The following is a 25,432-nucleotide window of genomic DNA, read 5'->3' on the forward strand; positions in this document are numbered from 1 at the left end:
CCCAGCTGCCAAACTAACCCTGATTCAGATGACCATCCTACCCATGCTAGATTACGGAAACTTAATTTATTGATCGGCAGGTAAGGGTGCTCTCGAGCGGCTACATGTTCTTTACCCTTCAACCATCAGATTTACCACCAGTGCTCCTTATAGGACACCACTGCACTCCATACTGCTATGTAAACCCACTGGTTGATGCACACTTATAAAACCCTCTTAGGCCTCACTCCCCCCTATCTGAGATATCTACTGCAGCCCTCATCCTCCACATACAACACCCATTCTGCCAGTCACATTCTGTAAAAGGTCGCCAAAGCACGCACATCCCGCGGGTCGCTCGTCTTTTCAGTTCGCTGCAGCTAGCGACTGGAACGAGCTGCAACAAAAACTCAAACTGGACACTGGGAGGTGACCACCCACATCTGCAGGACAGTTTGAAGAGGTGTGATCAGACTCATTCAGGATGTGGGAGTCGTCACGGAGAGAGATCTTTTTCTGATGTGCCCTCTCTCTTTGATCCCGCAAAAGTCCTGCTGGAGCTGCATGAGGATGTCCTGTACGATTACTGTCTGTCCCAGACATGTACACATTGACAGAGGTTGTTACAATTTCCTAAATGTCTAGTATTCTGAGTTTCCACCCTGGGCCAATACCCTCTCTCTTGACATAGGGGTAGTGTGCTCTAATAGCACTGTGCCATGCCAGGGGATGGTCTGTGTTAATATGTTTTTGTACTTATGAAACTCTCCTGTCAGGTTAGGCTCAAGAATTTCCACACCTCTCACTTCACACTTCACACCCTATAATTGAAGTTGCAGCCAGGTCAGTTCTGTCCTAGCAGCATGGTAACTTTGTAGCCTTATTTATTAAGCTTTATAGAACAAAATTACCTAGAGATTATTGTCTTTAACTTTTTGGCTTCAGAAGTAGATTCAGGCTGAACATTACTATATTGTATATATATGTATTTCCAGGTTCCACTGCGTTTCTTCTGCAGGTTTTGGTTTGTTAGAAGTTTGTTCTTGATTGTCTTCGGTAGTAATAGTCCATTCAGGTAATTTTGTCCAAATTCAAGGTTTTAGGTATGACATTTGATTTAATGTGGAGGTTAGTATCCTGTTTAAGTCATTGTGAAAAAAAAATCAAGTTTATCTACATTTATCCAACTGTAATTATATAATTTTTGGAGAAGATCTCAGGAGCCCATGAACTCACTACCTCTCTCTTTCTGGTCTGGGCTAGCTGACATTCCCTCTCTGTCTGCCCTCTGTGAACTCCCTGCATGGAGAGACAAGACCTTCTGCTCTCCTCCAGCAGAGACACAACTTGGCCCCTGACAATGAGGCTCCCTCCCTTAGTTGTTACTTCACTCTCACTCCGATCTGACCTGTGTCTTTCACTCTCTCAATTCAATTCAATCAATTCTAAAGGGCTTCCTTGGCATGAGAAAACATCATGTCTTTCTCTCGTGGCCTCAATTGTCAATGGTACGTGTGCACAAAAACTACTTTCAACCTTGTGTGTGACAGTTTTCTGTTATTTATAAATGTTTAAACTTGACGAGATAGTGTGCACATCTCCACGTAAATCTCAGACCATACATACAACTTCTAGAGGGATCAATTGTATTGCAAGTAAATATTGTAATTTTGAGGGAAATGGAGGTGTTTGATGCACGGGACTTCTAATAATGGTTGGCCAATGAAAACAGAACGTAGGCCTAATGGGAAAACAGATGTATTTGCCGTTGGGAAGGAGATTGTATAGCAGCATAGTGACGGATATATTTATATTGCTTTTATTATGAAGGACTGAATCATAATCATATTACAGGACATGTCTTTTATTATGAAGGACTGAATCATAATCGTATTACAGAACATGTATTTTATTATGAAGGACTGAATCATAATCATATTACAGAACATGTCTTTTATTATGAAGGACTGAATCATAATCGTATTACAGAACATGTCTTTCCTCATCTGACAGGAATGGTTTATTCCCACTACACATAAAATATCAGGCTGCCATTTATCCATCCCTCATTTAATAGCCAAACATGTTTGAAAGTAAATAAACCGGTAGCCTATTTCATATATTTGACAGTATTGGTAGGCTACAGTATTGCTGTGTGATAGGAGCTCAGCATCATTGTCTATTTCATATATTTGACAGTATTGGTAGGCTACAGTATTGCTGTGTGATAGGAGCTCAGCATCATTGTCTATTTCATATATTTGACAGTATTGGTAGGCTACAGTATTGCTGTGTGATAGGAGCTCAGCGTAGAAGACTATAACAACGCAGGAGATAGAAACACAATCACTGATAAATAAAATATTCAACAACAAAAAATATTGTCCATAGATGTGTGAGGTCCCTAGGCTCCCACACAGACGAATAGGACTCAGCCTCTCTCCAAATCCGAATAGGACTCAGCCCCTCTCCAAATCCGAATAGGACTCAGCCCCTCTCCAAATCCGAATAGGACTCAGCCACTCTCCAAATCTGAATAGGACTCAGCCCCTCTCCAAATCTGAATAGGACTCAGCCCCTCTCCAAATCCGAATAGGACTCAGCCCCTCTACAAATCCCAATAGGACTCAGTCCCTCTCCAAATCTGAATAGGACTCAGTCCCTCTCCAAATCCGAATAGGACTCAGCCCCGCTCCAAATCTGAATAGGACTCAGTCCCTCTCCAAATCTGAATAGGACTCAGCCTCTCTCCAAATCTGAATAGGACTCAGCCTCTCTCCAAATCTGAATAGGACTCAGCCCCTCTGCAAATCTGAATAGGACTCAGCCCCTCTCCAAATCCCAATAGGACTCAGTCCCTCTCCAAATCCCAATAGGACTCAGCCCCTCTCCAAATCCCAATAAGACTCAGCCTCTCTCCAAATCCAAATAGGACTCAGCCCCTCTCCAAATCCGAATAGGACTCAGCCCCTCTCCAAATCCCAATAGGACTCAGTCCCTCTCCAAATCTGAATAGGACTCAGTCCCTCTCCAAATCCGAATAGGACTCAGCTTCTCTCCAAATCCGAATAGGACTCAGCCTCTCTCCAAATCCGAATAGGACTCAGCCTCTCTACAAATCCGAATAGGACTCAGTCCCTCTTCAAATCCGAATAGGACTCAGCCCCTCTCCAATTCCGAATAGGACTCAGCCTCTCTCCAAATCCGAATAGGACTCAGCCTCTCTCCAAATCCGAATAGGACTCAGCCCCTCTCCAAATCCGAATAGGACTCAGCCTCTCTACAAATCCGAATAGGACTCAGCCCCTCTACAAATCCAAATAGGACTCAGCCTCTCTCTAAATCTGAATAGGACTCAGCCCCTCTCCAAATCTGAATAGGACTCAGCCCCTCTCCAAATCTGAATAGGACTCAGCACCTCTCTAAATCTGAATAGGACTCAGCCTCTCTCCAAATCCGAATAGGACTCAGCCTCTCTACAAATCCGAATAGGACTCAGCCCCTCTACAAATCCGAATAGGACTCAGCCTCTCTACAAATCTGAATAGGACTCAGCCCCTCTGCAAATCTGAATAGGACTCAGCCTCTCTACAAATCCGAATAGGACTCAGCCTCTCTACAAATCTGAATAGGACTCAGCCCCTCTGCAAATCTGAATAGGACTCAGCCTTTCTGCAAATCCGAATAGGAATCAGCCCCTCTCCAAATCCGAATAGGACTCAGCCCCTCTCCAAATCCGAATAGGACTCAGCCCCTCTCCAAATCTGAATAGGACTCAGCCTCTCAACAAATCTGAATAGGACTCAGCCCCTCTACAAATCCGAATAGGACTCAGCCTCTCTCCAAATCCGAATAGGACTCAGCCTCTCTCCAAATCCGAATAGGACTCAGCCTCTCTCCAAGTCCGAATAGGACTCAGCCCCTCTCCAAATCCGAATAGGACTCAGCCTCTCTCCAAATCCGAATAGGACTCAGCCTCTCTCCAAGTCCGAATAGGACTCAGCCTCTCTCCAAATCCGAATAGGACTCAGCCTCTCTCCAAGTCCGAATAGGACTCAGCCCCTCTCCAAATCCCAATGGAAAACAGTCTACTAAACACAGGGTTAAAAATCGTCAGATGCATTGTTTGCATGTACTATAATGTATTATATTTATTCTCCAATTTGGTGAACTATAGACTTTGATTGAATGACTGCATCTAATAACTATAGATTGTTACAGAGTCCCTAGGCCTACGTTTTCTGATGTGTTTCCCAATCACTGCACAACAACGTCTTGTAAATCTGTAGTTAGTTCATCTGTTCCGACGATAATAGGTTCACTGCTTTAGCTCAGTATAGTAGGCTAATCTGTATCGCAGTTGTGTACGAACACACACACACACACGCACACACACACACACACACACACACACACACGTTGTCTGAGGGGTTTTCCATGTTACTCTCTAAGGAGTTTTTCCTTCATCACTGACGTGTTTACCTCCCGCTCTGTCACACAAGTAGCGACTCCAACTATGGCAGGATAATGATAACGATCTGGAAAGAACTTATTATGAAGTCTGAGCTCAGTCCATTATGGTCTGGACTGGTACTGGGTATGAAGTCTCAGCTCAGTCCATTATGGTCTGGACTGGTACTGGGTATGAAGTCTCAGCTCAGTCCATTATGGTCTGGACTGGTACTGGGTATGAAGTCTCAGCTCAGTCCATTATGGTCTGGACTGGTACTGGGTATGAAGTCTCAGCTCAGTCCATTATGGTCTGGACTGGTACTGGGTATGAAGTCTCAGCTCAGTCCATTATGGTCTGGACTGGTACTGGGTATGAAGTCTCAGCTCAGTCCATTATGGTCTGGACTGGTACTGGGTATGAAGTCTTTCTGAGATTGCCCTTTAGGTTGGGATGCAGGATTGCCTTTCTATCTCAGATGTGTCCAGTTGCTGTATATGTGTTTGTGCCTGTGCGTGTGTCTGTGCGTGCGTGTGTGTGTGTGTGTGTGTGTGTGTCATGGTAGCCCAGTCTGCGGTTTTATTGCAGGGAAACAGATGTTTCTTTGAACGTTTAACCATCTCTGACATAACATGGAGTATAATCTCCCAGAAGTAATATCTCATGTCATTTGGTCGGCTGTGTGATCAGCTTCTGTGTTCATACGTGTTAAAAATGGAGAGTTCCGACCTCCCGAGTGGCGCAGCGGTCTAAAGGCACTGCATCGTAGTGCTAGAGGCTTCACCACAGACCCGGGATCGTTCCCGGGCTGTATCACAACCGGCCGTGATCGGGAGTCCCTTGGCCCAGCGTCGTCAGGGTTAGGGGAAGGTTTGGCCAGAGGGGGGGGCTCATCGTGCTCTAGCAACTCTTTGTGGCAGGCCGGGCGCCTGCAGGCTGACCTCGGTCGTCAGGTGATTCCTCCGACACATTGGTTCTTCCGGGTTAAACGGGCGGGTGTTAAGAGCGCGGTTTTGGTGGGTCATGTTTCAGAGGACACATGACTCGACCTTTGCCTTCCGATCCCATTGGGAAGTTGCAGCGACAAGACAAGATCGAAATTGGGTAGAAAAAGGTGGTACATTTAAAAAATATATATATGTAATAATAGTAATAATAATATTAATATTAATAATAATAATAGTAGTAATAATAATAATAACAATAATAATAATAATAATAATAATAATAATAATAATATTAATAATAATAATATTAATAATAATTAGAAAAAATTGAGGGTTCCGGAGAAATCTACGTCTCCACCCTCGCAAATGGAAATTCTCAGCCACTTTAAACTTCTGCATCTCAGAGTCCCTTCAGTGTACTTTCATCATGTTCCACATTCCTTCCTGCTGCTGCCCTGTGGCAGGTCAGAAACCCAGCAGGTAACTAGAAGCCAAAACCACGTAAATAGAATAAACATCAAACTTACTGGTTTTCCGAGTCAGCTGATTGGTGGAGGTTGATGTCACCTGTCCTTTGATCGCTTTGTAGTCCCGCCTTTCCGAAGATGCGTCACTTTCTCTTTTGCCGGTGTCCGTGTTACCGCCATGCACCTTCTGAAGGGGCTTCCTCCCTCCACCTGGGCTCCAGCTTACCCCTCTCCTCACGGACATATGACCCCTCTCCGTCTCCATCTCTACCCCCAGGAAGATGCCTCGATCTGGGGGAGCTTTGCTGCTCTGCTGGAGGAGTTCTGGAGCCTCTCTTGTTCTCCTCTGGTTTGCTCCACAGTTTCTGTCTCTTCTTCTACCCAGACCGTCTGCAGCCCTCCCTGGTTTGGTCTGTGTGTCAGTTTGAGGATCACCGTTTGTGGAGCGTTCAGAGTAAGTTCAGACAGTCCTCTTTTGAAGCGAGTGGAGCAAAAAAAGTGAATCACCAGTGGGGATAAGGAAAATCTTAGCAGCTTCTCCTGCTGCTGGACACCTCTCCCCCCAGACTTCCTTCAGTATTCCTCCTTAAGGTTTTCCTTTAGTCCCTTAGTCATGTAGCTAGCTAGGAGGGAGGGTGACGGATGGGAGAACAGGACCTACCAGAAACAGTATCAGGGATGTCCCAGGAGACTAAAGCAGGCTGGGAGCTCCACAGACACACAGCACGCTGGATCAGTTCCCATGGATCACAGCCAAGACACTTTATCAATAACGATGTGCTCTACCTCAAATCTCCAGCGAAAGGAGAAAGGCTGAGTGAGAAACCATCAAACTTTTCTATTTCTGTTTGTGTCTGTCTTCCCTCCCTCGAAATCTTTATTTTTCTCCAAAACCCAGACGATTATTTTCTCTTTCTTCCAAACATTCTTTCTTTCCTTTCTTAGTCCAGCCACCCAAACATGCCTGTTGACTGTATTGCAATCTCTCCCTGACAGATTATTTTTCTTGCGGAGAAAGCGAGCAGCTCTTTAGACTCAACAATGCCAAAGAGGGGGTGACCGGGGTTGGCCGTGTGTTTCAAAGCTTCCTGTCGTTTGGTTCGGACGGAGTGAGAAACAACATTTCCCTCTAGAAAAGGTCACTCCTAAGAGCAGCTACGAGTTTCCGAGACGCCACTGGCCGATACGTCATCTATATCTTTTCTTTCTTTCTCTTTTATTATTCTCATCCATCCATCCATCCAGGAGTCAATGCTGGGAGTCACGGTTTAGTCCTGACGGATATTGGTTTGGATTAGATGCAGAGATGTACAGTATGTTACCATTATATCAATACATTACCATTATATCAATACATTACCATTATATCAATACATTACCATTATATCAATACATTACCATTATATCCATACATTACCATTATATCCATACATTACCATTCTATCCATACATTACCACTATATCCGTACATTGTCATTTGAGCTGAGGCCCAGGCAGTTCTCAGTCTGATCCCTCTGCAATTCCAGCTGTCAGTTGGTTTATTTAGGTTGTTTTTAGAGGAGATAACAATGTCTATGTTAAGGGAAATTAGTTGTTTATCCAGTCTGGGATGATACTTCAACTGTAAGTCTGGGTGATCTGTCTCTCCGGTCCCTATTGAAGGAGTGTACGGTAGAACGTGGTGCTGTGGTATTCAGGAAGAGTCAAGTTGTTGTTGTTGTTGTTGTCATGAGAGGCTGATCTCCATTGGTTCTGATCTCCACGTCTGGAACATTACCACCTGAAAGACGGGACAAAATAATTATAAGAAGAAGAAGATCTGTAAACTGAATAAATGTATACTCTCTCTGACTCACTGAGGTATTCATCTATAAACTGAATTAATTTATACTCTCTCTGACTCACTGAGGTATTCATCTATAAACTGAATTAATTTCTACCCTCCCTGACTCACTGAGGTATTCATCTATAAACCTAATTAATTTCTACCCTCCCTGACTCACTGAGGTATTCATCTATAAACTGAATTAATTTCTACCCTCCCTGACTCACTGAGGTATTCATCTATAAACTGAATACATTTATACTCTCTCTGACTCACTGAGGTATTCATCTGTAAACTGAATACATTTATACTCTCTCTGACTCACTGAGATATTCATCTATAAACTGAATTCATTTCTACCCTCCCTGACTCACTGAGGTATTCATCTATAAACTGAATACATTTATACTCTCTCTGACTCACTGAGGTATTCATCTATAAACTGAATTAATTTATACTCTGACTCACTGAGGTATTCATCTATAAACTGAATTAATTTATACTCTCTCTGACACACTGAGGTATTCATCTATAAACTGAATACATTTATACTCTCTCTGACTCACTGAGGTATTCATCTATAAACTGAATTAATTTATACTCTCTCTGACTCACTGAGGTATTCATCTATAAACTGAATTAATTTCTACTCTCTCTGACTCACTGAGGTATTCATCTATAAACTGAATAAATTTCTACCCTCCCTGACTCACTGAGGTAGTCATCTATAAACTGAATTAATTTCTACCCTCCCTGACTCACTGAGGTATTCATCTATAAACTGAATTAATTTCTACCCTCCCTGACTCACTGAGGTATTCATCTGTAAACTGAATTAATTTCTACCCTCCCTGACTCACTGAGGTATTCATCTATAAACTGAATTAATTTCTACCCTCCCTGATGTATTCATCTATAAACTGAATTAATTTCTACCCTCCCTTACTCACTGATGTATTCAGTGTGAGAAGGACCCACAGGCTCAAAACAAGGTTATATCTATAATTGTTAAATGATGGATGGTCAGTCCTTGCATCCATAGCTCTGTCTATTAATCTGAGAGTGGTTACACTTCTCCAGGCCCATTTGTATCCAAAACAGGGGCAGGGAAACACACTGTTATTGTTTCAACTGCTGATTGCCACTTTAAAAATGCAACTTTTCTATCTGCCCCGTGGCAAAATGTGTAGAATCGCAGGAAATTAGCTTTAAAACAGCAACATTTTCTCTCTGTCCCGTGGCAAAATGTGTAGAATCGCAGGAAATTAGCTATAAAAAACCAACATTTTCTCTCAGCCTCATGACCAAAATTTGTAGAATAGCATGAGATTGTATATTTAAAAAAATGCACATTTTTCTCTTTTGCCCCGTGACAAAAATGTGTAGAATAGCAGGAAGTGAGGAGAGAGCCTTGCTCGAACCTGGCTTAGGGGCGGAGCTGGCAAAACTGCAGTGCGCCACTGATAACACCTGCTTGATACAGAAAGAAGAGCGCCATCCAACGCTCCTAGGTTTACACTCTTAGAAGTTAAGATGCTTGGAAGAACCTTCTAGCCACGCCAGCAGAACCTCTGCAGTTCAAAATGTGTATTTGTGTTAGGCTCATTGACACGTGAAGACAATACAACAGAACAGATGAACATGAATGACATTTACTCTTAACGGGTGGCCCCCAAAAAATATATATCTTTATTAAGCCACGCCTCTCGTAAAGCCACTCCTCCACTCCAGGGTTCTTCCAAGAACCAGTTGCCACGTTGAACCATTAAAGGTTTCTCCAATAACCCCTCAACTAACCAAAGACGCAAATATGAACCATTGACTAGCAATGGTTCAATGGGGATCTCTAGGGTTCCTCCAGTCACCACTGATTCAATGCGTGTAGGAAATCATCCAAAATGGAACTGTAAAGTTCAGAGTTTTGAGTCAAAAACTAAGTCTGACATTTGTTACAGTTTTGGAAGGGGGACACTGGGAGTGGTTTTTGGTTTCTACATCTTTAGCTAATATACTGTAATATGTTTGTCTGGTTCTCTACCAGTCTAATGCGTTGTGGTGAGCTCTTCTGTGTTGACAAATATTGTAAATATTGTAACTCTACGCAAATTATAGAGACAGCAAGACACCCCCAAAAAACTAAAAATGGGACACACACACAGAGAGCGAGAGAGAAGGAAACAGGAAAAGCTTTAATAAGAGTTGTGAACGTAAGGAAGGATAACCCCAGTGTTCTCCTACAGGTGAAAGGTCAGGACTCATTAATGTCAGGAAATCTCCCTACACGACTAAAGCTGCCAGCTATTAGCTTTATCTCTATCTACCTCTATTAGCTTTATCTCTATCTGCCTCTATTAGCTTTATCTCTGTCTGCCTCTATTAACTTTATCTCTGTCTGCCTCTATTAACTTTATTTCTGTCTGCCTCTATTAGCTTTATCTCTGTCTGGCTCTATTAACTTTCTCTGTCTGCCTCTATTAACTTTATCTCTGTCTTCCTCTATTAGCTTTATCTCTGTCTTCCTCTATTAGGTTTATCTCTGTCTTCCTCTATTAGCTTTATCTCTGTCTGCCTCTATTAGCTTCATCTCTGTCTGCCTCTATTAACTTTATTTCTGTCTGCCTCTATTAGCTTTATCTCTGTCTGGCTCTATTAACTTTCTCTGTCTGCCTCTATTAACTTTATCTCTGTCTTCCTCTATTAGCTTTATCTCTGTCTGCCTCTATTAACTTTAGCTCTGTCTGCCTCTATTAACTTTCTCTGTCTGCCTCTATTAGCTTTCTCTGTCTGCCTCTATTAACTTCATCTCTGTCTGCCTCTATGAACTTAATCTCTGTCTGCCTCTATTAGCTTCATCTCTGTCTGCCTCTATTAGCTTTATCTCTGTCTGCCTCTATTAGCATTGCGACCTGTACGCTCTCGTTGGCTGGCCCTCGCTTCATACTCGTCGCCAAACCCACTGGCTCCATGTCATCTACAAGACCCTGCTAGGTAAAGTCCCCCCTTATCTCAGCTCGCTGGTCACCATAGCATCTCCCACCTGTAGCACACGCTCCAGCAGGTATATCTCTCTAGTCACCCCCAAAACCAATTCTTTCTTTGGCCGCCTCTCCTTCCAGTTCTCTGCTGCCAATGACTGGAACGAACTACAAAAATCTCTGAAACTGGAAAAACTTATCTCCCTCACTAGCTTTAAGCACCAACTGTCAGAGCAGCTCACAGATTACTGCACCTGTACATAGTCCACCTATAATTTAGCCCAAACAACTACCTCTTTCCCTCTTTCATTTATTTATTTATTTTTCTCCTTTGCACCCCATTATTTTTATTTCTACTTTGCACATTCTCCCATTGCAAATCTACCATTCCAGTGTTTTACTTGCTATATTGTATTTACTTTGCCACCATGGCCTTTTTGCCTTTACCTCCCTTATCTCACCTCATTTGCTCACATCGTATATAGATTTGTTTATACTGTATTATTGACTGTATGTTTGTTTTACTCCATGTGTAACTCTGTGTCGTTGTATGTGTCGAACTGCTTTGCTTTATCTTGGCCAGGTCGCAGTTGTAAATGAGAACTTGTTCTCAACTTGCCTACCTGGTTAAATAAAGGTGAAATAAATAAAAAATAAAAAAAATAAAAAAATATTAGCTTTATCTCTGTCTGCCTCTATTAGGTGGTGAGAGATAAAAAATGTTGTATTGTATTACACTCAGGCGCTGACAAGGTTAATGTGGATTAATGATGACATGCTTGATGTCTCAGTCTATAAAGGATTACATTAGACAAGGAGGGGTGTGTGTGTGTGTGTGTGTGTGTGTGTGTGTGTGTGTGTGTGTGTGTGTGTATGTGTATGTGTGTGTATGTGTATGTGTATGTGTATGTGTATGTGTGTGTGTGTGTGTGTGTGTGTGTGTGTGTGTGTGTGTGTGTGTGTGTGTGTGTAAAGAACTGAACTGGGACTGTTGTCTGGGTTTCCCGGCTGGTATTCTGTATATGCCGAGGAAGGAATACAGTGACGTGTTCAGGACCTTTTCAAACGTCTGAGATCGAAGTCTATTTCTAGTGATCAGGCTGGCTCCTTACTGAACTGATCCTCTACATAATGTATTACTGATAGAGACAGATAACACAGTGGAACAGAACCTCTACATAATGTATTACTGATAGAGACAGATAACACAGTGGAACAGAACCTCTTCATAATGTATTACTGATAGAGACAGATAACACAGTGGAACAGAACCTCTTCATAATGTATTACTGGTAGAGACAGATAACACAGTGGAACAGAACCTCTACATAATGTATTACTGATAGAGACAGATAACACAGTGGAACAGAACCTCTACATAATGTATTACTGATAGAGACAGATAACACAGTGGAACAGAACCTCTACATAATGTATTACTGGTAGAGACAGATAACACAGTGGAACAGAACCTCTTCATAATGTATTACTGATAGAGACAGATAACACAGTGGAACAGAACCTCTTCATAATGTATTACTGATAGAGACAGATAACACAGTGGAACAGAACCTCTACATAATGTATTACTGATAGAGACAGATAACACAGTGGAACAGAACCTCTACATAATGTATTACTGATAGAGACAGACAACACAGTGGAACAGAACCTCTTCATAATGTATTACTGATAGAGACAGATAACACAGTGGAACAGAACCTCTACATAATGTATTACTGATAGAGACAGATAACACAGTGGAACAGAACCTCTACATAATGTATTACTGATAGAGACAGATAACACAGTGGAACAGAACCTCTACATAATGTATTACTGATAGAGACAGATAACACAGTGGAACAGAACCTCTTCATAATGTATTACTGGTAGAGACAGATAACACAGTGGAACAGAACCTCTTCATAATGTATTACTGATAGAGACAGATAACACAGTGGAACAGAACCTCTTCATAATGTATTACTGATAGAGACAGATAACACAGTGGAACAGAACCTCTTCATAATGTATTACTGATAGAGACAGATAACACAGTGGAACAGAACCTCTACATAATGTATTACTGATAGAGACAGATAACACAGTGGAACAGAACCTCTTCATGTGGACCACCATAGTCCCTGTGCCCAAGAACTCTAAGGTAACCTACCTAAATGACTACCGACCTGTAGCACTCACATCTGTAGCCATGAAGTGCTTTGAAAGGCTGGTCATGGCTCACATCAACACCATTATCCCAGAAACCCTAGACCCACTCCAATTTGCATACCTCCCCAACAAATCCACAGATGATGCAATCTCAATTGCGCTCAACACTGCCCTTTCCCACCTGGACAAAAGGAACACCTATGTGAGAATGCTTTTCATAGACTACAGCTCAGTGTTCAACACCATAGTGCCCTCAAAGCTTTTCACCAAGCTAAGGACCCTGGGACTAAACACCTCCCTCTGCAACTGGATCCTAGACTTCCTGACGGGCCACCCCCATGTGGAAAGGGTAGGTAACATCACATCCGCCATGCTGATCCTCAACAAGGGGGCCCCTCCGGAGTGCGTGCTTAGTCTTCTCCTGTACTCCCTGTTCACTCATGACTGCACGGCCAGGCACGACTCCAACACCATCATCAAGTTTGCTGATGACACAACAGTGGTAGGCCTGATCACCGACAACAATGACACAGTCTATATGGGGGAGGTCAGAGACCTGGCAGTGTGTTGCCAGGACAACAGACAACAACCTCTACCTCAACGTGTTCAAGACAAAGGAGATGATTGTGGACTACAGGAGAAAGAGTACCGAGCACGCCCCATTTTAGACGGGGCGGTAGTTTAGCAGCTTGAGAGCTTCAAGTTCCTTGGTGTTCACATCACAATCAAACTATCATGGTCCAAACATACTAAGACAGTCATTAAGAGCACATGACAAAGCCTTTTCCCCCTGAGGAGACTGAAAAGATTTGGCATGGGTCCTCAGATCCTCAAAAGATTCTACTGCTGCACCATCGAGAGCATCCTGACTGGATGCATCACTGCCTTGTACGTCAACTGCTCAGCCTCCGACCGCAAGCCACTACAGAGGGTAGTGTGTACGGCCCAGGACATCACTGGGGCCAAGCTTCCTTCCTGCCATCCAGGACCTCTATATCAGGCGGTGTCAGAGGAAGGCACTAAAAAATTGTCAAAGATACTTAGTTCTGCTCTCCCTGCCACCGGTTACGCGCCCCTTACAGATTGTAAGGTCTACACTTGTTGTATTCGGCGCTTGTGAAAAATAAAATTTTATTTGAAAAAACAGTGGAACAGAACCTCTTCATAATGTATTACTGATAGAGACAGACAACACAGTGGAACAGAACCTCTTCATAATGTATTACTGGTAGAGACAGATAACACAGTGGAACAGAACCTCTTCATAATGTATTACTGGTAGAGACAGATAACACAGTGGAACAGAACCTCTTCATAATGTATTACTGATAGAGACAGACAACACAGTGGAACAGAACCTCTTCATAATGTATTACTGGTAGAGACAGATAACACAGTGGAACAGAACCTCTACATAATGTATCACTGATAGAGACAGATAACACAGTGGAACAGAACCTCTACATAATGTATTACTGATAGAGACAGATAACACAGTGGAACAGAACCTCTACATAATGTATTACTGATAGAGACAGATAACACAGTGGAACAGAACCTCTACATAATGTATTACTGATAGAGACAGATAACACAGTGGAACAGAACCTCTTCACCAGACCAGCCTGTTTTGTCTTTGTCCCAAATGACATCCTTTATTTCCTATAGCCCACTTAAAGGTCTCTGGTCAAACGTAGTGCACTTCTGTCTGTATATAGGTGGAAAGGGTGTGATTTGGGCCGCACTCCATCTGTCCACCACCGTACTGCTTTCTCTTTGTTCCCGTAATGTGACCGCAGGGAGAGGAGAAAAGAAAAGCTCCAGACAAAACACAGGTGTGCGTACTAGTTGTGGAGGTATAGCTGCCGAGTAGAAGAAGTCCACTGTTCTGCGTTGACATGAAGAGGTTTGTTAACCTCTGCCGTTTGAATCACATGCAGACATCTGGTTTGAGTTTGAATGACTAACTTTGATTAGTTACTTCAACTAAAGCCTGAAGCCTTTGGGTTTTCACAGTCAGAATTTAGAATGATGTTATAAATACAACGCCTACTCTGGTTGAACTCGTATGTTGCTTCAGAAATACCCAGGGTGTAGAAATACAATTAAAAACAGCTAATGAATTACATTAACATTCTGATCAGACGTTTCCAACAGTAACAGAGCAGACGACCAACAGACACAAACAGAGCAGAATATAATCAGTTCACAGAATCACATACATACCCTGTTCAGAGAGCTGGCTTGGTCTCCCAGGCCTTACACAGGATACCATTAAGGAAGAGGTGGGTAGCCGCATGGGCCAGACTTCTGTCAACAAGTGGTAGACTTGTCTACATTAGACTGGGTCAGAGAGAGAGAGAGAGGCAGAAAGAGAGAGAGAGAGAATGAGAGAGAGGGAGAAGAGAGAGAGACAGAAAGAGAAACAGAGAGAGAAAGAGAGAGAGAGAATGAGAGGGAGAAGAGAGAGAACGAGAGAGAGAGAGAAGAGAGAGAACGAGAGAGAGAGAAGAGAGAGAGAGGCGGGAGAGAGAGAGAGACAAAAAGAGAAACAGAGAGAAGGAGAGGGAGAAGAGAGAGAGCGGGGAGAGAGAGACAGAGGGGAGAGAGAGACAGAGAGAGAGAGAGAGCGAGAGAAAGAGAGAGAGAGAGAGAAAGAGAGAGAGAGAGAGGGAGAGGGAGAAAGAGGGAGAAGAGAGAGAACGAGAGAAAGAGGGAGAAGAGCGAGAGAGAGAGAGAGAGAGAGAGAAGAGAGAGAGGGAGAGAGAGAGAGACAGAAAGAGAGAGAGAAAGAGGGAGAAGAGCGGGGGGAGAGAGAGAGCGACAGAGAGAGACAGAGACAGAGAGAGTATCCCATCCCTGATCAGACTTGTCGGATTGTTGTGTTTGTGAGTCACGTTCAACGTGATAGTCAAGTCACACAGACAACAAAGAACAGTGTTGTTTTCCATGACCCCCTAACGACCCCAAAACAAAGACAATCGGCCCCAAACCCATAAACATGCTGGCACGCATGCACAGAGGTACACACAGACCAGTGGTGGAAAAAAGTACCCAAAAGTATAGATACCCAAAAGTATAGAGACCCAAAAGTATAGGCACCCAAAAGTATAGAGACCCAAAAGTATAGAGACCCAAAAGTGTATAGATTCCCAAAAGTGTATAGATACCCAAAAGTATAGAGACCCAAAAGTGTATAGATTCCCAAAAGTGTATAGATGCCCAAAAGTATAGATACCCAAAAAAGTATAGATACCCAAAAGTGTATAGATACCCAAAAGTGTATAGATACCCAAAAGTATAGATACCCAAAAGTGTATAGATACCCAAAAGTATAGATACCCAAAAGTGTATAGATACCCAAAAGTGTATAGATACCCAAAAGTGTATAGATACCCAAAAATATAGATACCCAAAAGCATAGAGACCCAAAAGTATAGAGTCCCAAAAGTATAGATACACAAAAGTATAGATACCTTAATAGAAAGTTGCACAATTAAAAGTGAAAGTCAGACAGTAAAATACTATTTGAGGAAAAATCTAAAAGTATTTGGTTTTAAATATACGTAGTGTCAAAAGTCATTCTAATTGCTAAAATATACTTAAGTATCAAAAGTAAAAGTATAAATCATTTAAAATTCCTTATATTAAGCTAAGCAAACAGCACCATGTTCTTGCTTTTAAAATGTATGGATAGCCAGGGGCTCCAACACGCAGACATTATTTACACAACATGCATTTGTGTTTAGTGAGTCCGCTAGGCCAGAGGCAGTAGGGATGACTACTTGTTCTCTGTTTAGTGAGTCCTCCAGGCCAGAGGCAGTAGGGATGACTACTTGTACTATGTTTAGTGAGTCCGCTAGGCCAGAGGCAGTAGGGATGACTACTTGTACTCTGTTTAGTGAGTCCGCTAGGCCAGAGGCAGTAGTGAGTCCTCCAGGCCAGAGGCAGTAGTGAGTCCTCCAGGCCAGAGGCAGTAGGGATGACTACTTGTTCTCTGTTTAGTGAGTCCTCCAGGCCAGAGGCAGTAGGGATGACGACTTGTTCTCTGTTTAGTGAGTCCTCCAGGCCAGAGGCAGTAGGGATGACTACTTGTTCTCTGTTTAGTGAGTCCTCCAGGCCAGAGGCAGTAGGGATGACCAGGGATGTTCTCTGTTTAGTGAGTCCTCCAGGCCAGAGGCAGTAGGGATGACTACTTGTTCTCTGTTTAGTGAGTCCTCCAGGCCAGAGGCAGTAGTGAGTCCTCCAGATCAGAGGCAGTAGGGAGGACTACTTGTTCTCTGTTTAGTGAGTCCTCCAGGCCAGAGGCAGTAGTGAGTCCTCCAGGCCAGAGGCAGTAGTGAGTCCTCCAGGCCAGAGGCAGTAGAGATGACTACTTGTTCTCTGTTTAGTGAGTCCTCGAGGCCAGAGGCAGTAGAGATGACTACTTGTTCTCTGTTTAGTGAGTCCTCCAGACCAGAGGCAGTAGGGATGACTACTTGTTCTCTGTTTAGTGAGTCCTCCAGGCCAGAGGCAGTAGGGATGACTACTTGTTCTCTGTTTAGTGAGTCCTCCAGGCCAGAGGCAGTAGGGATGACTACTTGTTCTCTGTTTAGTGAGTCCTCCAGGCCAGAGGCAGTAGTGAGTCCTCCAGGCCAGAGGCAGTAGGGATGACTACTTGTTCTCTGTTTAGTGAGTCCTCCAGGTCAGAGGCAGTAGTGATGACTACTTGTTCTCTGTTTAGTGAGTCCTCCAGGCCAGAGGCAGTAGTGAGTCCTCCAGGTCAGAGGCAGTAGGGATGACCAGGGATGTTCTCTGTTTAGTGAGTCCTCCAGGCCAGAGGCAGTAGGGATGACTACTTGTTCTCTGTTTAGTGAGTCCTCCAGGCCAGAGGCAGTAGGGATGACGACTTGTTCTCTGTTTAGTGAGTCCTCCAGGCCAGAGGCAGTAGGGATGACTACTTGTTCTCTGTTTAGTGAGTCCTCCAGGCCAGAGGCAGTAGTGAGTCCTCCAGGTCAGAGGCAGTAGGGAGGACTACTTGTTCTCTGTTTAGTGAATCCTCCAGGTCAGAGGCAGTAGGGATGACCAGGGATGTTCTCTGTTTAGTGAGTCCTCCAGGCCAGAGGCAGTAGGGATGACTACTTGTTCTCTGTTTAGTGAGTCCTCCAGGCCAGAGGCAGTAGTGAGTCCTCCAGGCCAGAGGCAGTAGGGAGGACTACTTGTTCTCTGTTTAGTGAGTCCTCCAGGCCAGAGGCAGTAGGGAGGACTACTTGTTCTCTGTTTAGTGAGTCCTCCAGGCCAGAGGCAGTAGGGATGACTACTTGTTCTCTGTTTAGTGAGTCCTCCAGACCAGAGGCAGTAGGGATGACTACTTGTTCTCTGTTTAGTGAGTCCTCCAGGCCAGAGGCAGTAGGGAGGACTACTTGTTCTCTGTTTAGTGAGTCCTCCAGACCAGAGGCAGTAGGGATGACTACTTGTTCTCTGTTTAGTGAGTCCTCCAGGCCAGAGGCAGTAGGGATGACTACTTGTTCTCTGTTTAGTGAGTCCACCAGGCCAGAGGCAGTAGGGATGACGACTTGTTCTCTGTTTAGTGAGTCCTCCAGGCCAGAGGCAGTAGGGATGACTAATTGTTCTCTGTTTAGTGAGTCCTCCAGGCCAGAGGCAGTAGGGATGACTACTTGTTCTCTGTTTAGTGAGTCCTCCAGGCCAGAGGCAGTAGTGAGTCCTCCAGGCCAGAGGCAGTAGGGATGACTACTTGTTCTCTGTTTAGTGAGTCCACCAGGCCAGAGGCAGTAGGGATGACGACTTGTTCTCTGTTTAGTGAGTCCTCCAGGCCAGAGGCAGTAGGGATGACTAATTGTTCTCTGTTTAGTGAGTCCTCCAGGCCAGAGGCAGTAGGGATGACCAGGGATGTTCTCTGTTTAGTGAGTCCTCCAGGCCAGAGGCAGTAGGGATGACTACTTGTTCTCTGTTTAGTGAGTCCTCCAGGCCAGAGGCAGTAGTGAGTCCTCCAGGCCAGAGGCAGTAGGGATGACTACTTGTTCTCTGTTTAGTGAGTCCTCCAGGTCAGAGGCAGTAGTGATGACTACTTGTTCTCTGTTTAGTGAGTCCTCCAGGCCAGAGGCAGTAGTGAGTCCTCCAGGTCAGAGGCAGTAGGGATGACCAGGGATGTTCTCTGTTTAGTGAGTCCTCCAGGCCAGAGGCAGTAGGGATGACTACTTGTTCTCTGTTTAGTGAGTCCTCCAGGCCAGAGGCAGTAGGGATGACGACTTGTTCTCTGTTTAGTGAGTCCTCCAGGCCAGAGGCAGTAGGGATGACTACTTGTTCTCTGTTTAGTGAGTCCTCCAGGCCAGAGGCAGTAGTGAGTCCTCCAGGTCAGAGGCAGTAGGGAGGACTACTTGTTCTCTGTTTAGTGAATCCTCCAGGTCAGAGGCAGTAGGGATGACCAGGGATGTTCTCTGTTTAGTGAGTCCTCCAGGCCAGAGGCAGTAGGGATGACTACTTGTTCTCTGTTTAGTGAGTCCTCCAGGCCAGAGGCAGTAGTGAGTCCTCCAGGCCAGAGGCAGTAGGGAGGACTACTTGTTCTCTGTTTAGTGAGTCCTCCAGGCCAGAGGCAGTAGGGAGGACTACTTGTTCTCTGTTTAGTGAGTCCTCCAGGCCAGAGGCAGTAGGGATGACTACTTGTTCTCTGTTTAGTGAGTCCTCCAGACCAGAGGCAGTAGGGATGACTACTTGTTCTCTGTTTAGTGAGTCCTCCAGGCCAGAGGCAGTAGGGAGGACTACTTGTTCTCTGTTTAGTGAGTCCTCCAGACCAGAGGCAGTAGGGATGACTACTTGTTCTCTGTTTAGTGAGTCCTCCAGGCCAGAGGCAGTAGGGATGACTACTTGTTCTCTGTTTAGTGAGTCCACCAGGCCAGAGGCAGTAGGGATGACGACTTGTTCTCTGTTTAGTGAGTCCTCCAGGCCAGAGGCAGTAGGGATGACTAATTGTTCTCTGTTTAGTGAGTCCTCCAGGCCAGAGGCAGTAGGGATGACTACTTGTTCTCTGTTTAGTGAGTCCTCCAGGCCAGAGGCAGTAGTGAGTCCTCCAGGCCAGAGGCAGTAGGGATGACTACTTGTTCTCTGTTTAGTGAGTCCACCAGGCCAGAGGCAGTAGGGATGACGACTTGTTCTCTGTTTAGTGAGTCCTCCAGGCCAGAGGCAGTAGGGATGACTAATTGTTCTCTGTTTAGTGAGTCCTCCAGGCCAGAGGCAGTAGGGATGACTACTTGTTCTCTGTTTAGTGAGTCCTCCAGGCCAGAGGCAGTAGTGAGTCCTCCAGGCCAGAGGCAGTAGGGATGACTACTTGTTCTCTGTTTAGTGAGTCCTCCAGGCCAGAGGCAGTAGTGAGTCCTCCAGGCCAGAGGCAGTAGGGATGACGACTTGTTCTCTGTTTAGTGAGTCCTCCAGGCCAGAGGCAGTAGGGATGACTACTTGTTCTCTGTTTAGTGAGTCCTCCAGGCCAGAGGCAGTAGGGATGACTACTTGTTCTCTGTTTAGTGAGTCCTCCAGGCCAGAGGCAGTAGGGATGACTACTTGTACTCTGTTTAGTGAGTCCTCCAGGCCAGAGGCAGTAGTGAGTCCTCCAGGCCAGAGGCAGTAGTGAGTCCTCCAGGCCAGAGGCAGTAGGGATGACTACTTGTTCTCTGTTTAGTGAGTCCTCCAGGTCAGAGGCAGTAGGGATGACTACTTGTTCTCTGTTTAGTGAGTCCTCCAGGCCAGAGGCAGTAGGGATGACTACTTGTTCTCTGTTTAGTGAGTCCTCCAGGCCAGAGGCAGTAGGGATGACTACTTGTTCTCTGTTTAGTGAGTCCTCCAGGCCAGAGGCAGTAGTGAGTCCTCCAGGCCAGAGGCAGTAGGGATGACGACTTGTTCTCTGTTTAGTGAGTCCTCCAGGCCAGAGGCAGTAGGGATGACTACTTGTTCTCTGTTTAGTGAGTCCTCCAGGCCAGAGGCAGTAGGGATGACTACTTGTTCTCTGTTTAGTGAGTCCTCCAGGCCAGAGGCAGTAGGGATGACTACTTGTTCTCTGTTTAGTGAGTCCTCCAGGCCAGAGGCAGTAGGGATGACTACTTGTTCTCTGTTTAGTGAGTCCTCCAGACCAGAGGCAGTAGGGATGACTACTTGTTCTCTGTTTAGTGAGTCCTCCAGGCCAGAGGCAGTAGGGATGACTAATTGTTCTCTGTTTAGTGAGTCCTCCAGGCCAGAGGCAGTAGGGATGACTAATTGTTCTCTGTTTAGTGAGTCCACCAGACCAGAGGCAGTAGGGATGACCAGGGATGTTCTCTGTCTAGTGAGTCCTCCAGGCCAGAGGCATTAGGGATGACTACTTGTTCTCTGTTTAGTGAGTCCTCCAGGCCAGAGGCAGTAGTGAGTCCTCCAGGCCAGAGGCAGTAGGGATGACTACTTGTTCTCTGTTTAGTGAGTCCTCCAGGCCAGAGGCAGTAGGGATGACGACTTGTTCTCTGTTTAGTGAGTCCTCCAGGCCAGAGGCAGTAGGGATGACTACTTGTTCTCTGTTTAGTGAGTCCTCCAGGCCAGAGGCAGTAGGGATGACCAGGGATGTTCTCTGTTTAGTGAGTCCTCCAGGCCAGAGGCAGTAGGGATGACTACTTGTTCTCTGTTTAGTGAGTCCTCCAGGCCAGAGGCAGTAGGGATGACCAGGGATGTTCTCTGTTTAGTGAGTCCTCCAGGCCAGAGGCAGTAGGGATGACCAGGGATGTTCTCTGTTTAGTGAGTCCTCCAGGTCAGAGGCAGTAGGGATGACCAGGGATGTTCTCTGTTTAGTGAGTCCTCCAGGCCAGAGGCAGTAGGGATGACCAGGGATGTTCTCTGTTTAGTGAGTCCTCCAGGTCAGAGGCAGTAGGGATGACTACTTGTTCTCTGTTTAGTGAGTCCTCCAGGCCAGAGGCAGTAGGGATGACTACTTGTTCTCTGTTTAGTGAGTCCTCCAGGCCAGAGGCAGTAGTGAGTCCTCCAGGTCAGAGGCAGTAGGGATGACTACTTGTTCTCTGTTTAGTGAGTCCTCCAGGCCAGAGGCAGTAGGGATGACCAGGGATGTTCTCTGTTTAGTGAGTCCTCCAGGCCAGAGGCAGTAGGGATGACTACTTGTTCTCTGTTTAGTGAGTCCTCCAGACCAGAGGCAGTAGTGATGACTACTTGTTCTCTGTTTAGTGAGTCCTCCAGGCCAGAGGCAGTAGGGAGGACTACTTGTTCTCTGTTTAGTGAGTCCTCCAGGCCAGAGGCAGTAGTGAGTCCTCCAGGCCAGAGGCAGTAGTGAGTCCTCCAGGCCAGAGGCAGTAGGGATGACTACTTGTTCTCTGTTTAGTGAGTCCTCCAGGCCAGAGGCAGTAGTGTTGACTACTTGTTCTCTGTTTAGTGAGTCCTCCAGGCCAGAGGCAGTAGGGATGACTACTTGTTCTCTTGATAAGTGCTTGAATTTGACAATTTTCCTGCCCTGCTAAGCATTCAAAATGTAACAAGTACTTTTGGTTGTCAAGGAAAATGTATGGATTAAAAAGTACATGATTTCCTTTTGGAATGTAGTGAAGTAAAAGTTGTAAAAACTATAAATAGTCAAATTAAGTACACATGTCGGCCGGATCACCACCTGGTATGGCAAATGCACCGTCCACAACCACAGGGCTCTCCAGAGGGTGGTGCGGTCTGCCCAACGCATCATCGGGGGATTCTATTCTACTGTATTTACTCTACTGTATTTTATTCTACTGTATTTATTCTACTGTATTTATTCTACTGTATTCTATTCTACTGTATTTATTCTACTGTATTTATTCTACTGTATTTATTCTACTGTATTTATTCTTCTGTATTTTATTATACTGTATTTATTCTACTGTATTTATTCTACTGTATTTATTCTACTGTATTTACTCTACTGTATTTATTCTACTGTATTTACTCTACTGTATTTTATTATACTGTATTTATTCTACTGTATTTATTCTACTGTATTTTATTATACTGTATTCTATTCTACTGTATTTCATTCTACTGTATTTTAGTAAATGCCCCTCCGACATTGCTCGTTCTAATATTTATATATTTCTTAATTCCATTATTTTACTTGTTAATGTGTGTATTGTTGTGAATTGTTAAATATTACTGGACCTTTGGATCTAGGAACACAAGCATTTCGCTACACCCACAATAACATATGCATTAATATGTGTATGTGACAAATCAAATTTGTTTTGATATGTAGGACTCAAGTCTCCATCTCAACAAAAAATGTAAATTAAATCAAATTAAACTGTATTTAACGTGCATTTAACTTGATATAGTCCTAATCTTGAACTTACATTTTTTTGGTTGAAATGGGTATGTGAATCCAACATATCAATTGTTAATTTGTATTTGTAGACAAACTGGAATTAAATACACACTCAGGGGCACAGAGGTACAAGAATTAAGCCAACATAAACCATTAATCACCTAGATGACCCACCCTAGTCACTGTCACGCCCCAACCAACACAGAAAATATACAGCTGTCTCTGATTGGGAACCATATCAGGCCAACATAAACCATTAATCACCTAGATGACCCACCCTAGTCACTATCACGCCCCAACCAACACAGAAAATATACAGCTGTCTCTGAGTGGGAACCATATCAGGCCAACATAAACCATTAATCACCTAGATGACCCACCCTAGTCACTATCACGCCCCAACCAACACAGAAAATATACAGCTGTCTCTGATTGGGAACCATATCAGGCCAACATTAACCATTAATCACCTAGATGACCCACCCTAGTCACTGTCACGCCCCAACCAACACAGAAAATATACAGCTGTCTCTGATTGGGAACCATATCAGGCCAACATAAACCATTAATCACCTAGATGACCCACCCTAGTCACTGTCACGCCCCAACCAACACAGAAAATATACAGCTGTCTCTGATTGGGAACCATATCAGGCCAACATAAATCATTAATCACCTAGATGACCCACCCTAGTCACTATCACGCCCCAACCAACACAGAGAACAAACAGCTGTCTCTGGACACGGCGTGACAATGGAACTATCCAAGCAGAAGACACATCTCCTTCAAAAAGTTGATATTTTGTTGTGTTGACAACCAAACACAATTCAATATCACTTTTAAAATACAGTAAATAGACGTTTAACGTGTCGACAAGTTTAACAATTGTTAAACACAATTGTGTTTAGACACAATGTCTGCTTAACAGAGGTGGCAGGGTAGCCTAGGCAGGGTAGCCTAGTGGGCGACAGGGTAGCCTAGGCAGGGTAGCCTAGTGGGCGGCAGGGTAGCCTAGTGGGCGGCAGGGTAGCCTAGGCAGGGTAGCCTAGTGGGCGGCAGGGTAGCCTAGTGGGCGGCAGGGTAGCCTAGTGGGCGGCAGGGTAGCCTAGTGGGCGTCAGGGTAGCCTAGCGGGCGGCAGGGTAGCCTAGCGGGCGGCAGGGTAGCCTAGCGGGCGGCAGGGTAGCCTAGCGGGCGGCAGGGTAGCCTAGTGTTTAGAGCGGTGGACTAGCAACCGGAGGGTTGCAAGTTCAAACCCCCGAGCTGACAAGGTACAAATCTGTCGTTCTGCCCCTGAACAGGCAGTTAACCCACTGTTCCTAGGCCGTCATTGAAAGTAAGAATTTGTTCTTAACTGACTTGCCTAGTTAAATAAAAGTTAAAAAAAAAAAAAAAAAAAAAAAAAAAACTTGCTCCCTATCCGCTATATAGTACACTACTTACGTATAGTATACCATTTGGAACACATTAATGACAAGAGGTCTCGTTGACGTGTGAAGGAGGGAGGACAGACGTGCTGACATCAATCTGGTTATCATCGTTTAGATTTTACGACATCATTTTGAGTTTGCCGCGTTTTTATTTCACACACGATTTGGGTTTTGTATTATTCTGTGTACTGTACAGCATCATTCTGACAGATTTCATCACCGGGGAAGTTTGAGATACGCATGTTGACGACGACAGGTTGAGTCAATTTCAACACGTTCACATCAAGTTGATGTTTACAATCTTGGATCTACGAAGCGGCGACCATCTGTTCCGTTGAGGAAGAATGTCTAGAATTCAGTTCTGATACAAATCTTTTAATATAATATGTAAATATTTTGTTCACCACAAGACTGTGAACATGTGTTGGAGTTGGAATGGTTCAGACTGACGTGACATCACTGGGGAAAAGAGTTACTAAATCTGGCAGGCAAACATAACCCGTATGTTCAATTGTCTTAATATATATCCCTCAAATCCAGAACGGCACTACCCCTTCACAATTTAGACCAATGTAAGACAACTTCCTAGTTCAGATAAACATGAGCAAGACGTCGCAAATGTCTTACTATCTCTCCAATCCTGGACTACACTACCTCTGTCTGTCTGTATTCAGAAATACCACGAACCTTACAGTGAAATCACCGGGAAAGCTTCCATCAAATCCTAAACTTGATAAAACTCTGTGTTTCTCCTGATTCTTAACTTAAAAAAAAAAAAAAAAACTTTTAAACCCTGAACTCCACAACCTCTGTTTTGTGTCCATATTCCAACAATCATAATGACCAATAAGTCCACAGTCATGCTGCTCGGAT

The 25,432-nt window shown here is 44.4% G+C and overlaps 1 protein-coding gene across 3 annotated transcripts in view; it reads right to left on the reverse strand.

Annotated features, from left to right (window-relative positions):
* LOC110504491 (synaptopodin-like) overlaps positions 1-25,432 on the reverse strand; it is a 71,922-nt gene that overhangs the window by 41,878 nt on the left and 4,612 nt on the right. Inside the window, exons 1-3 of one of the 3 annotated variants that reach the window (XM_036969842.1) lie at positions 15,045-15,210; positions 7,313-7,623; positions 5,904-7,117 (exon numbers count right to left, since the gene is read on the reverse strand). In XM_036969842.1, the coding sequence (XP_036825737.1) occupies positions 5,904-6,108 (205 nt within the window). In that variant the 5' untranslated portion in view covers positions 6,109-7,117; positions 7,313-7,623; positions 15,045-15,210. Of the gene's footprint in view, positions 1-5,903; positions 7,624-15,044; positions 15,211-25,432 lie in introns of those variants that run through there. The other 2 variants (XM_036969840.1, XM_036969841.1) reach the window with 2 other exon arrangements.

Source organism: Oncorhynchus mykiss, chromosome 31, assembly GCF_013265735.2.
Source record: "Oncorhynchus mykiss isolate Arlee chromosome 31, USDA_OmykA_1.1, whole genome shotgun sequence".
Taxonomy (NCBI): domain Eukaryota; kingdom Metazoa; phylum Chordata; class Actinopteri; order Salmoniformes; family Salmonidae; genus Oncorhynchus; species Oncorhynchus mykiss.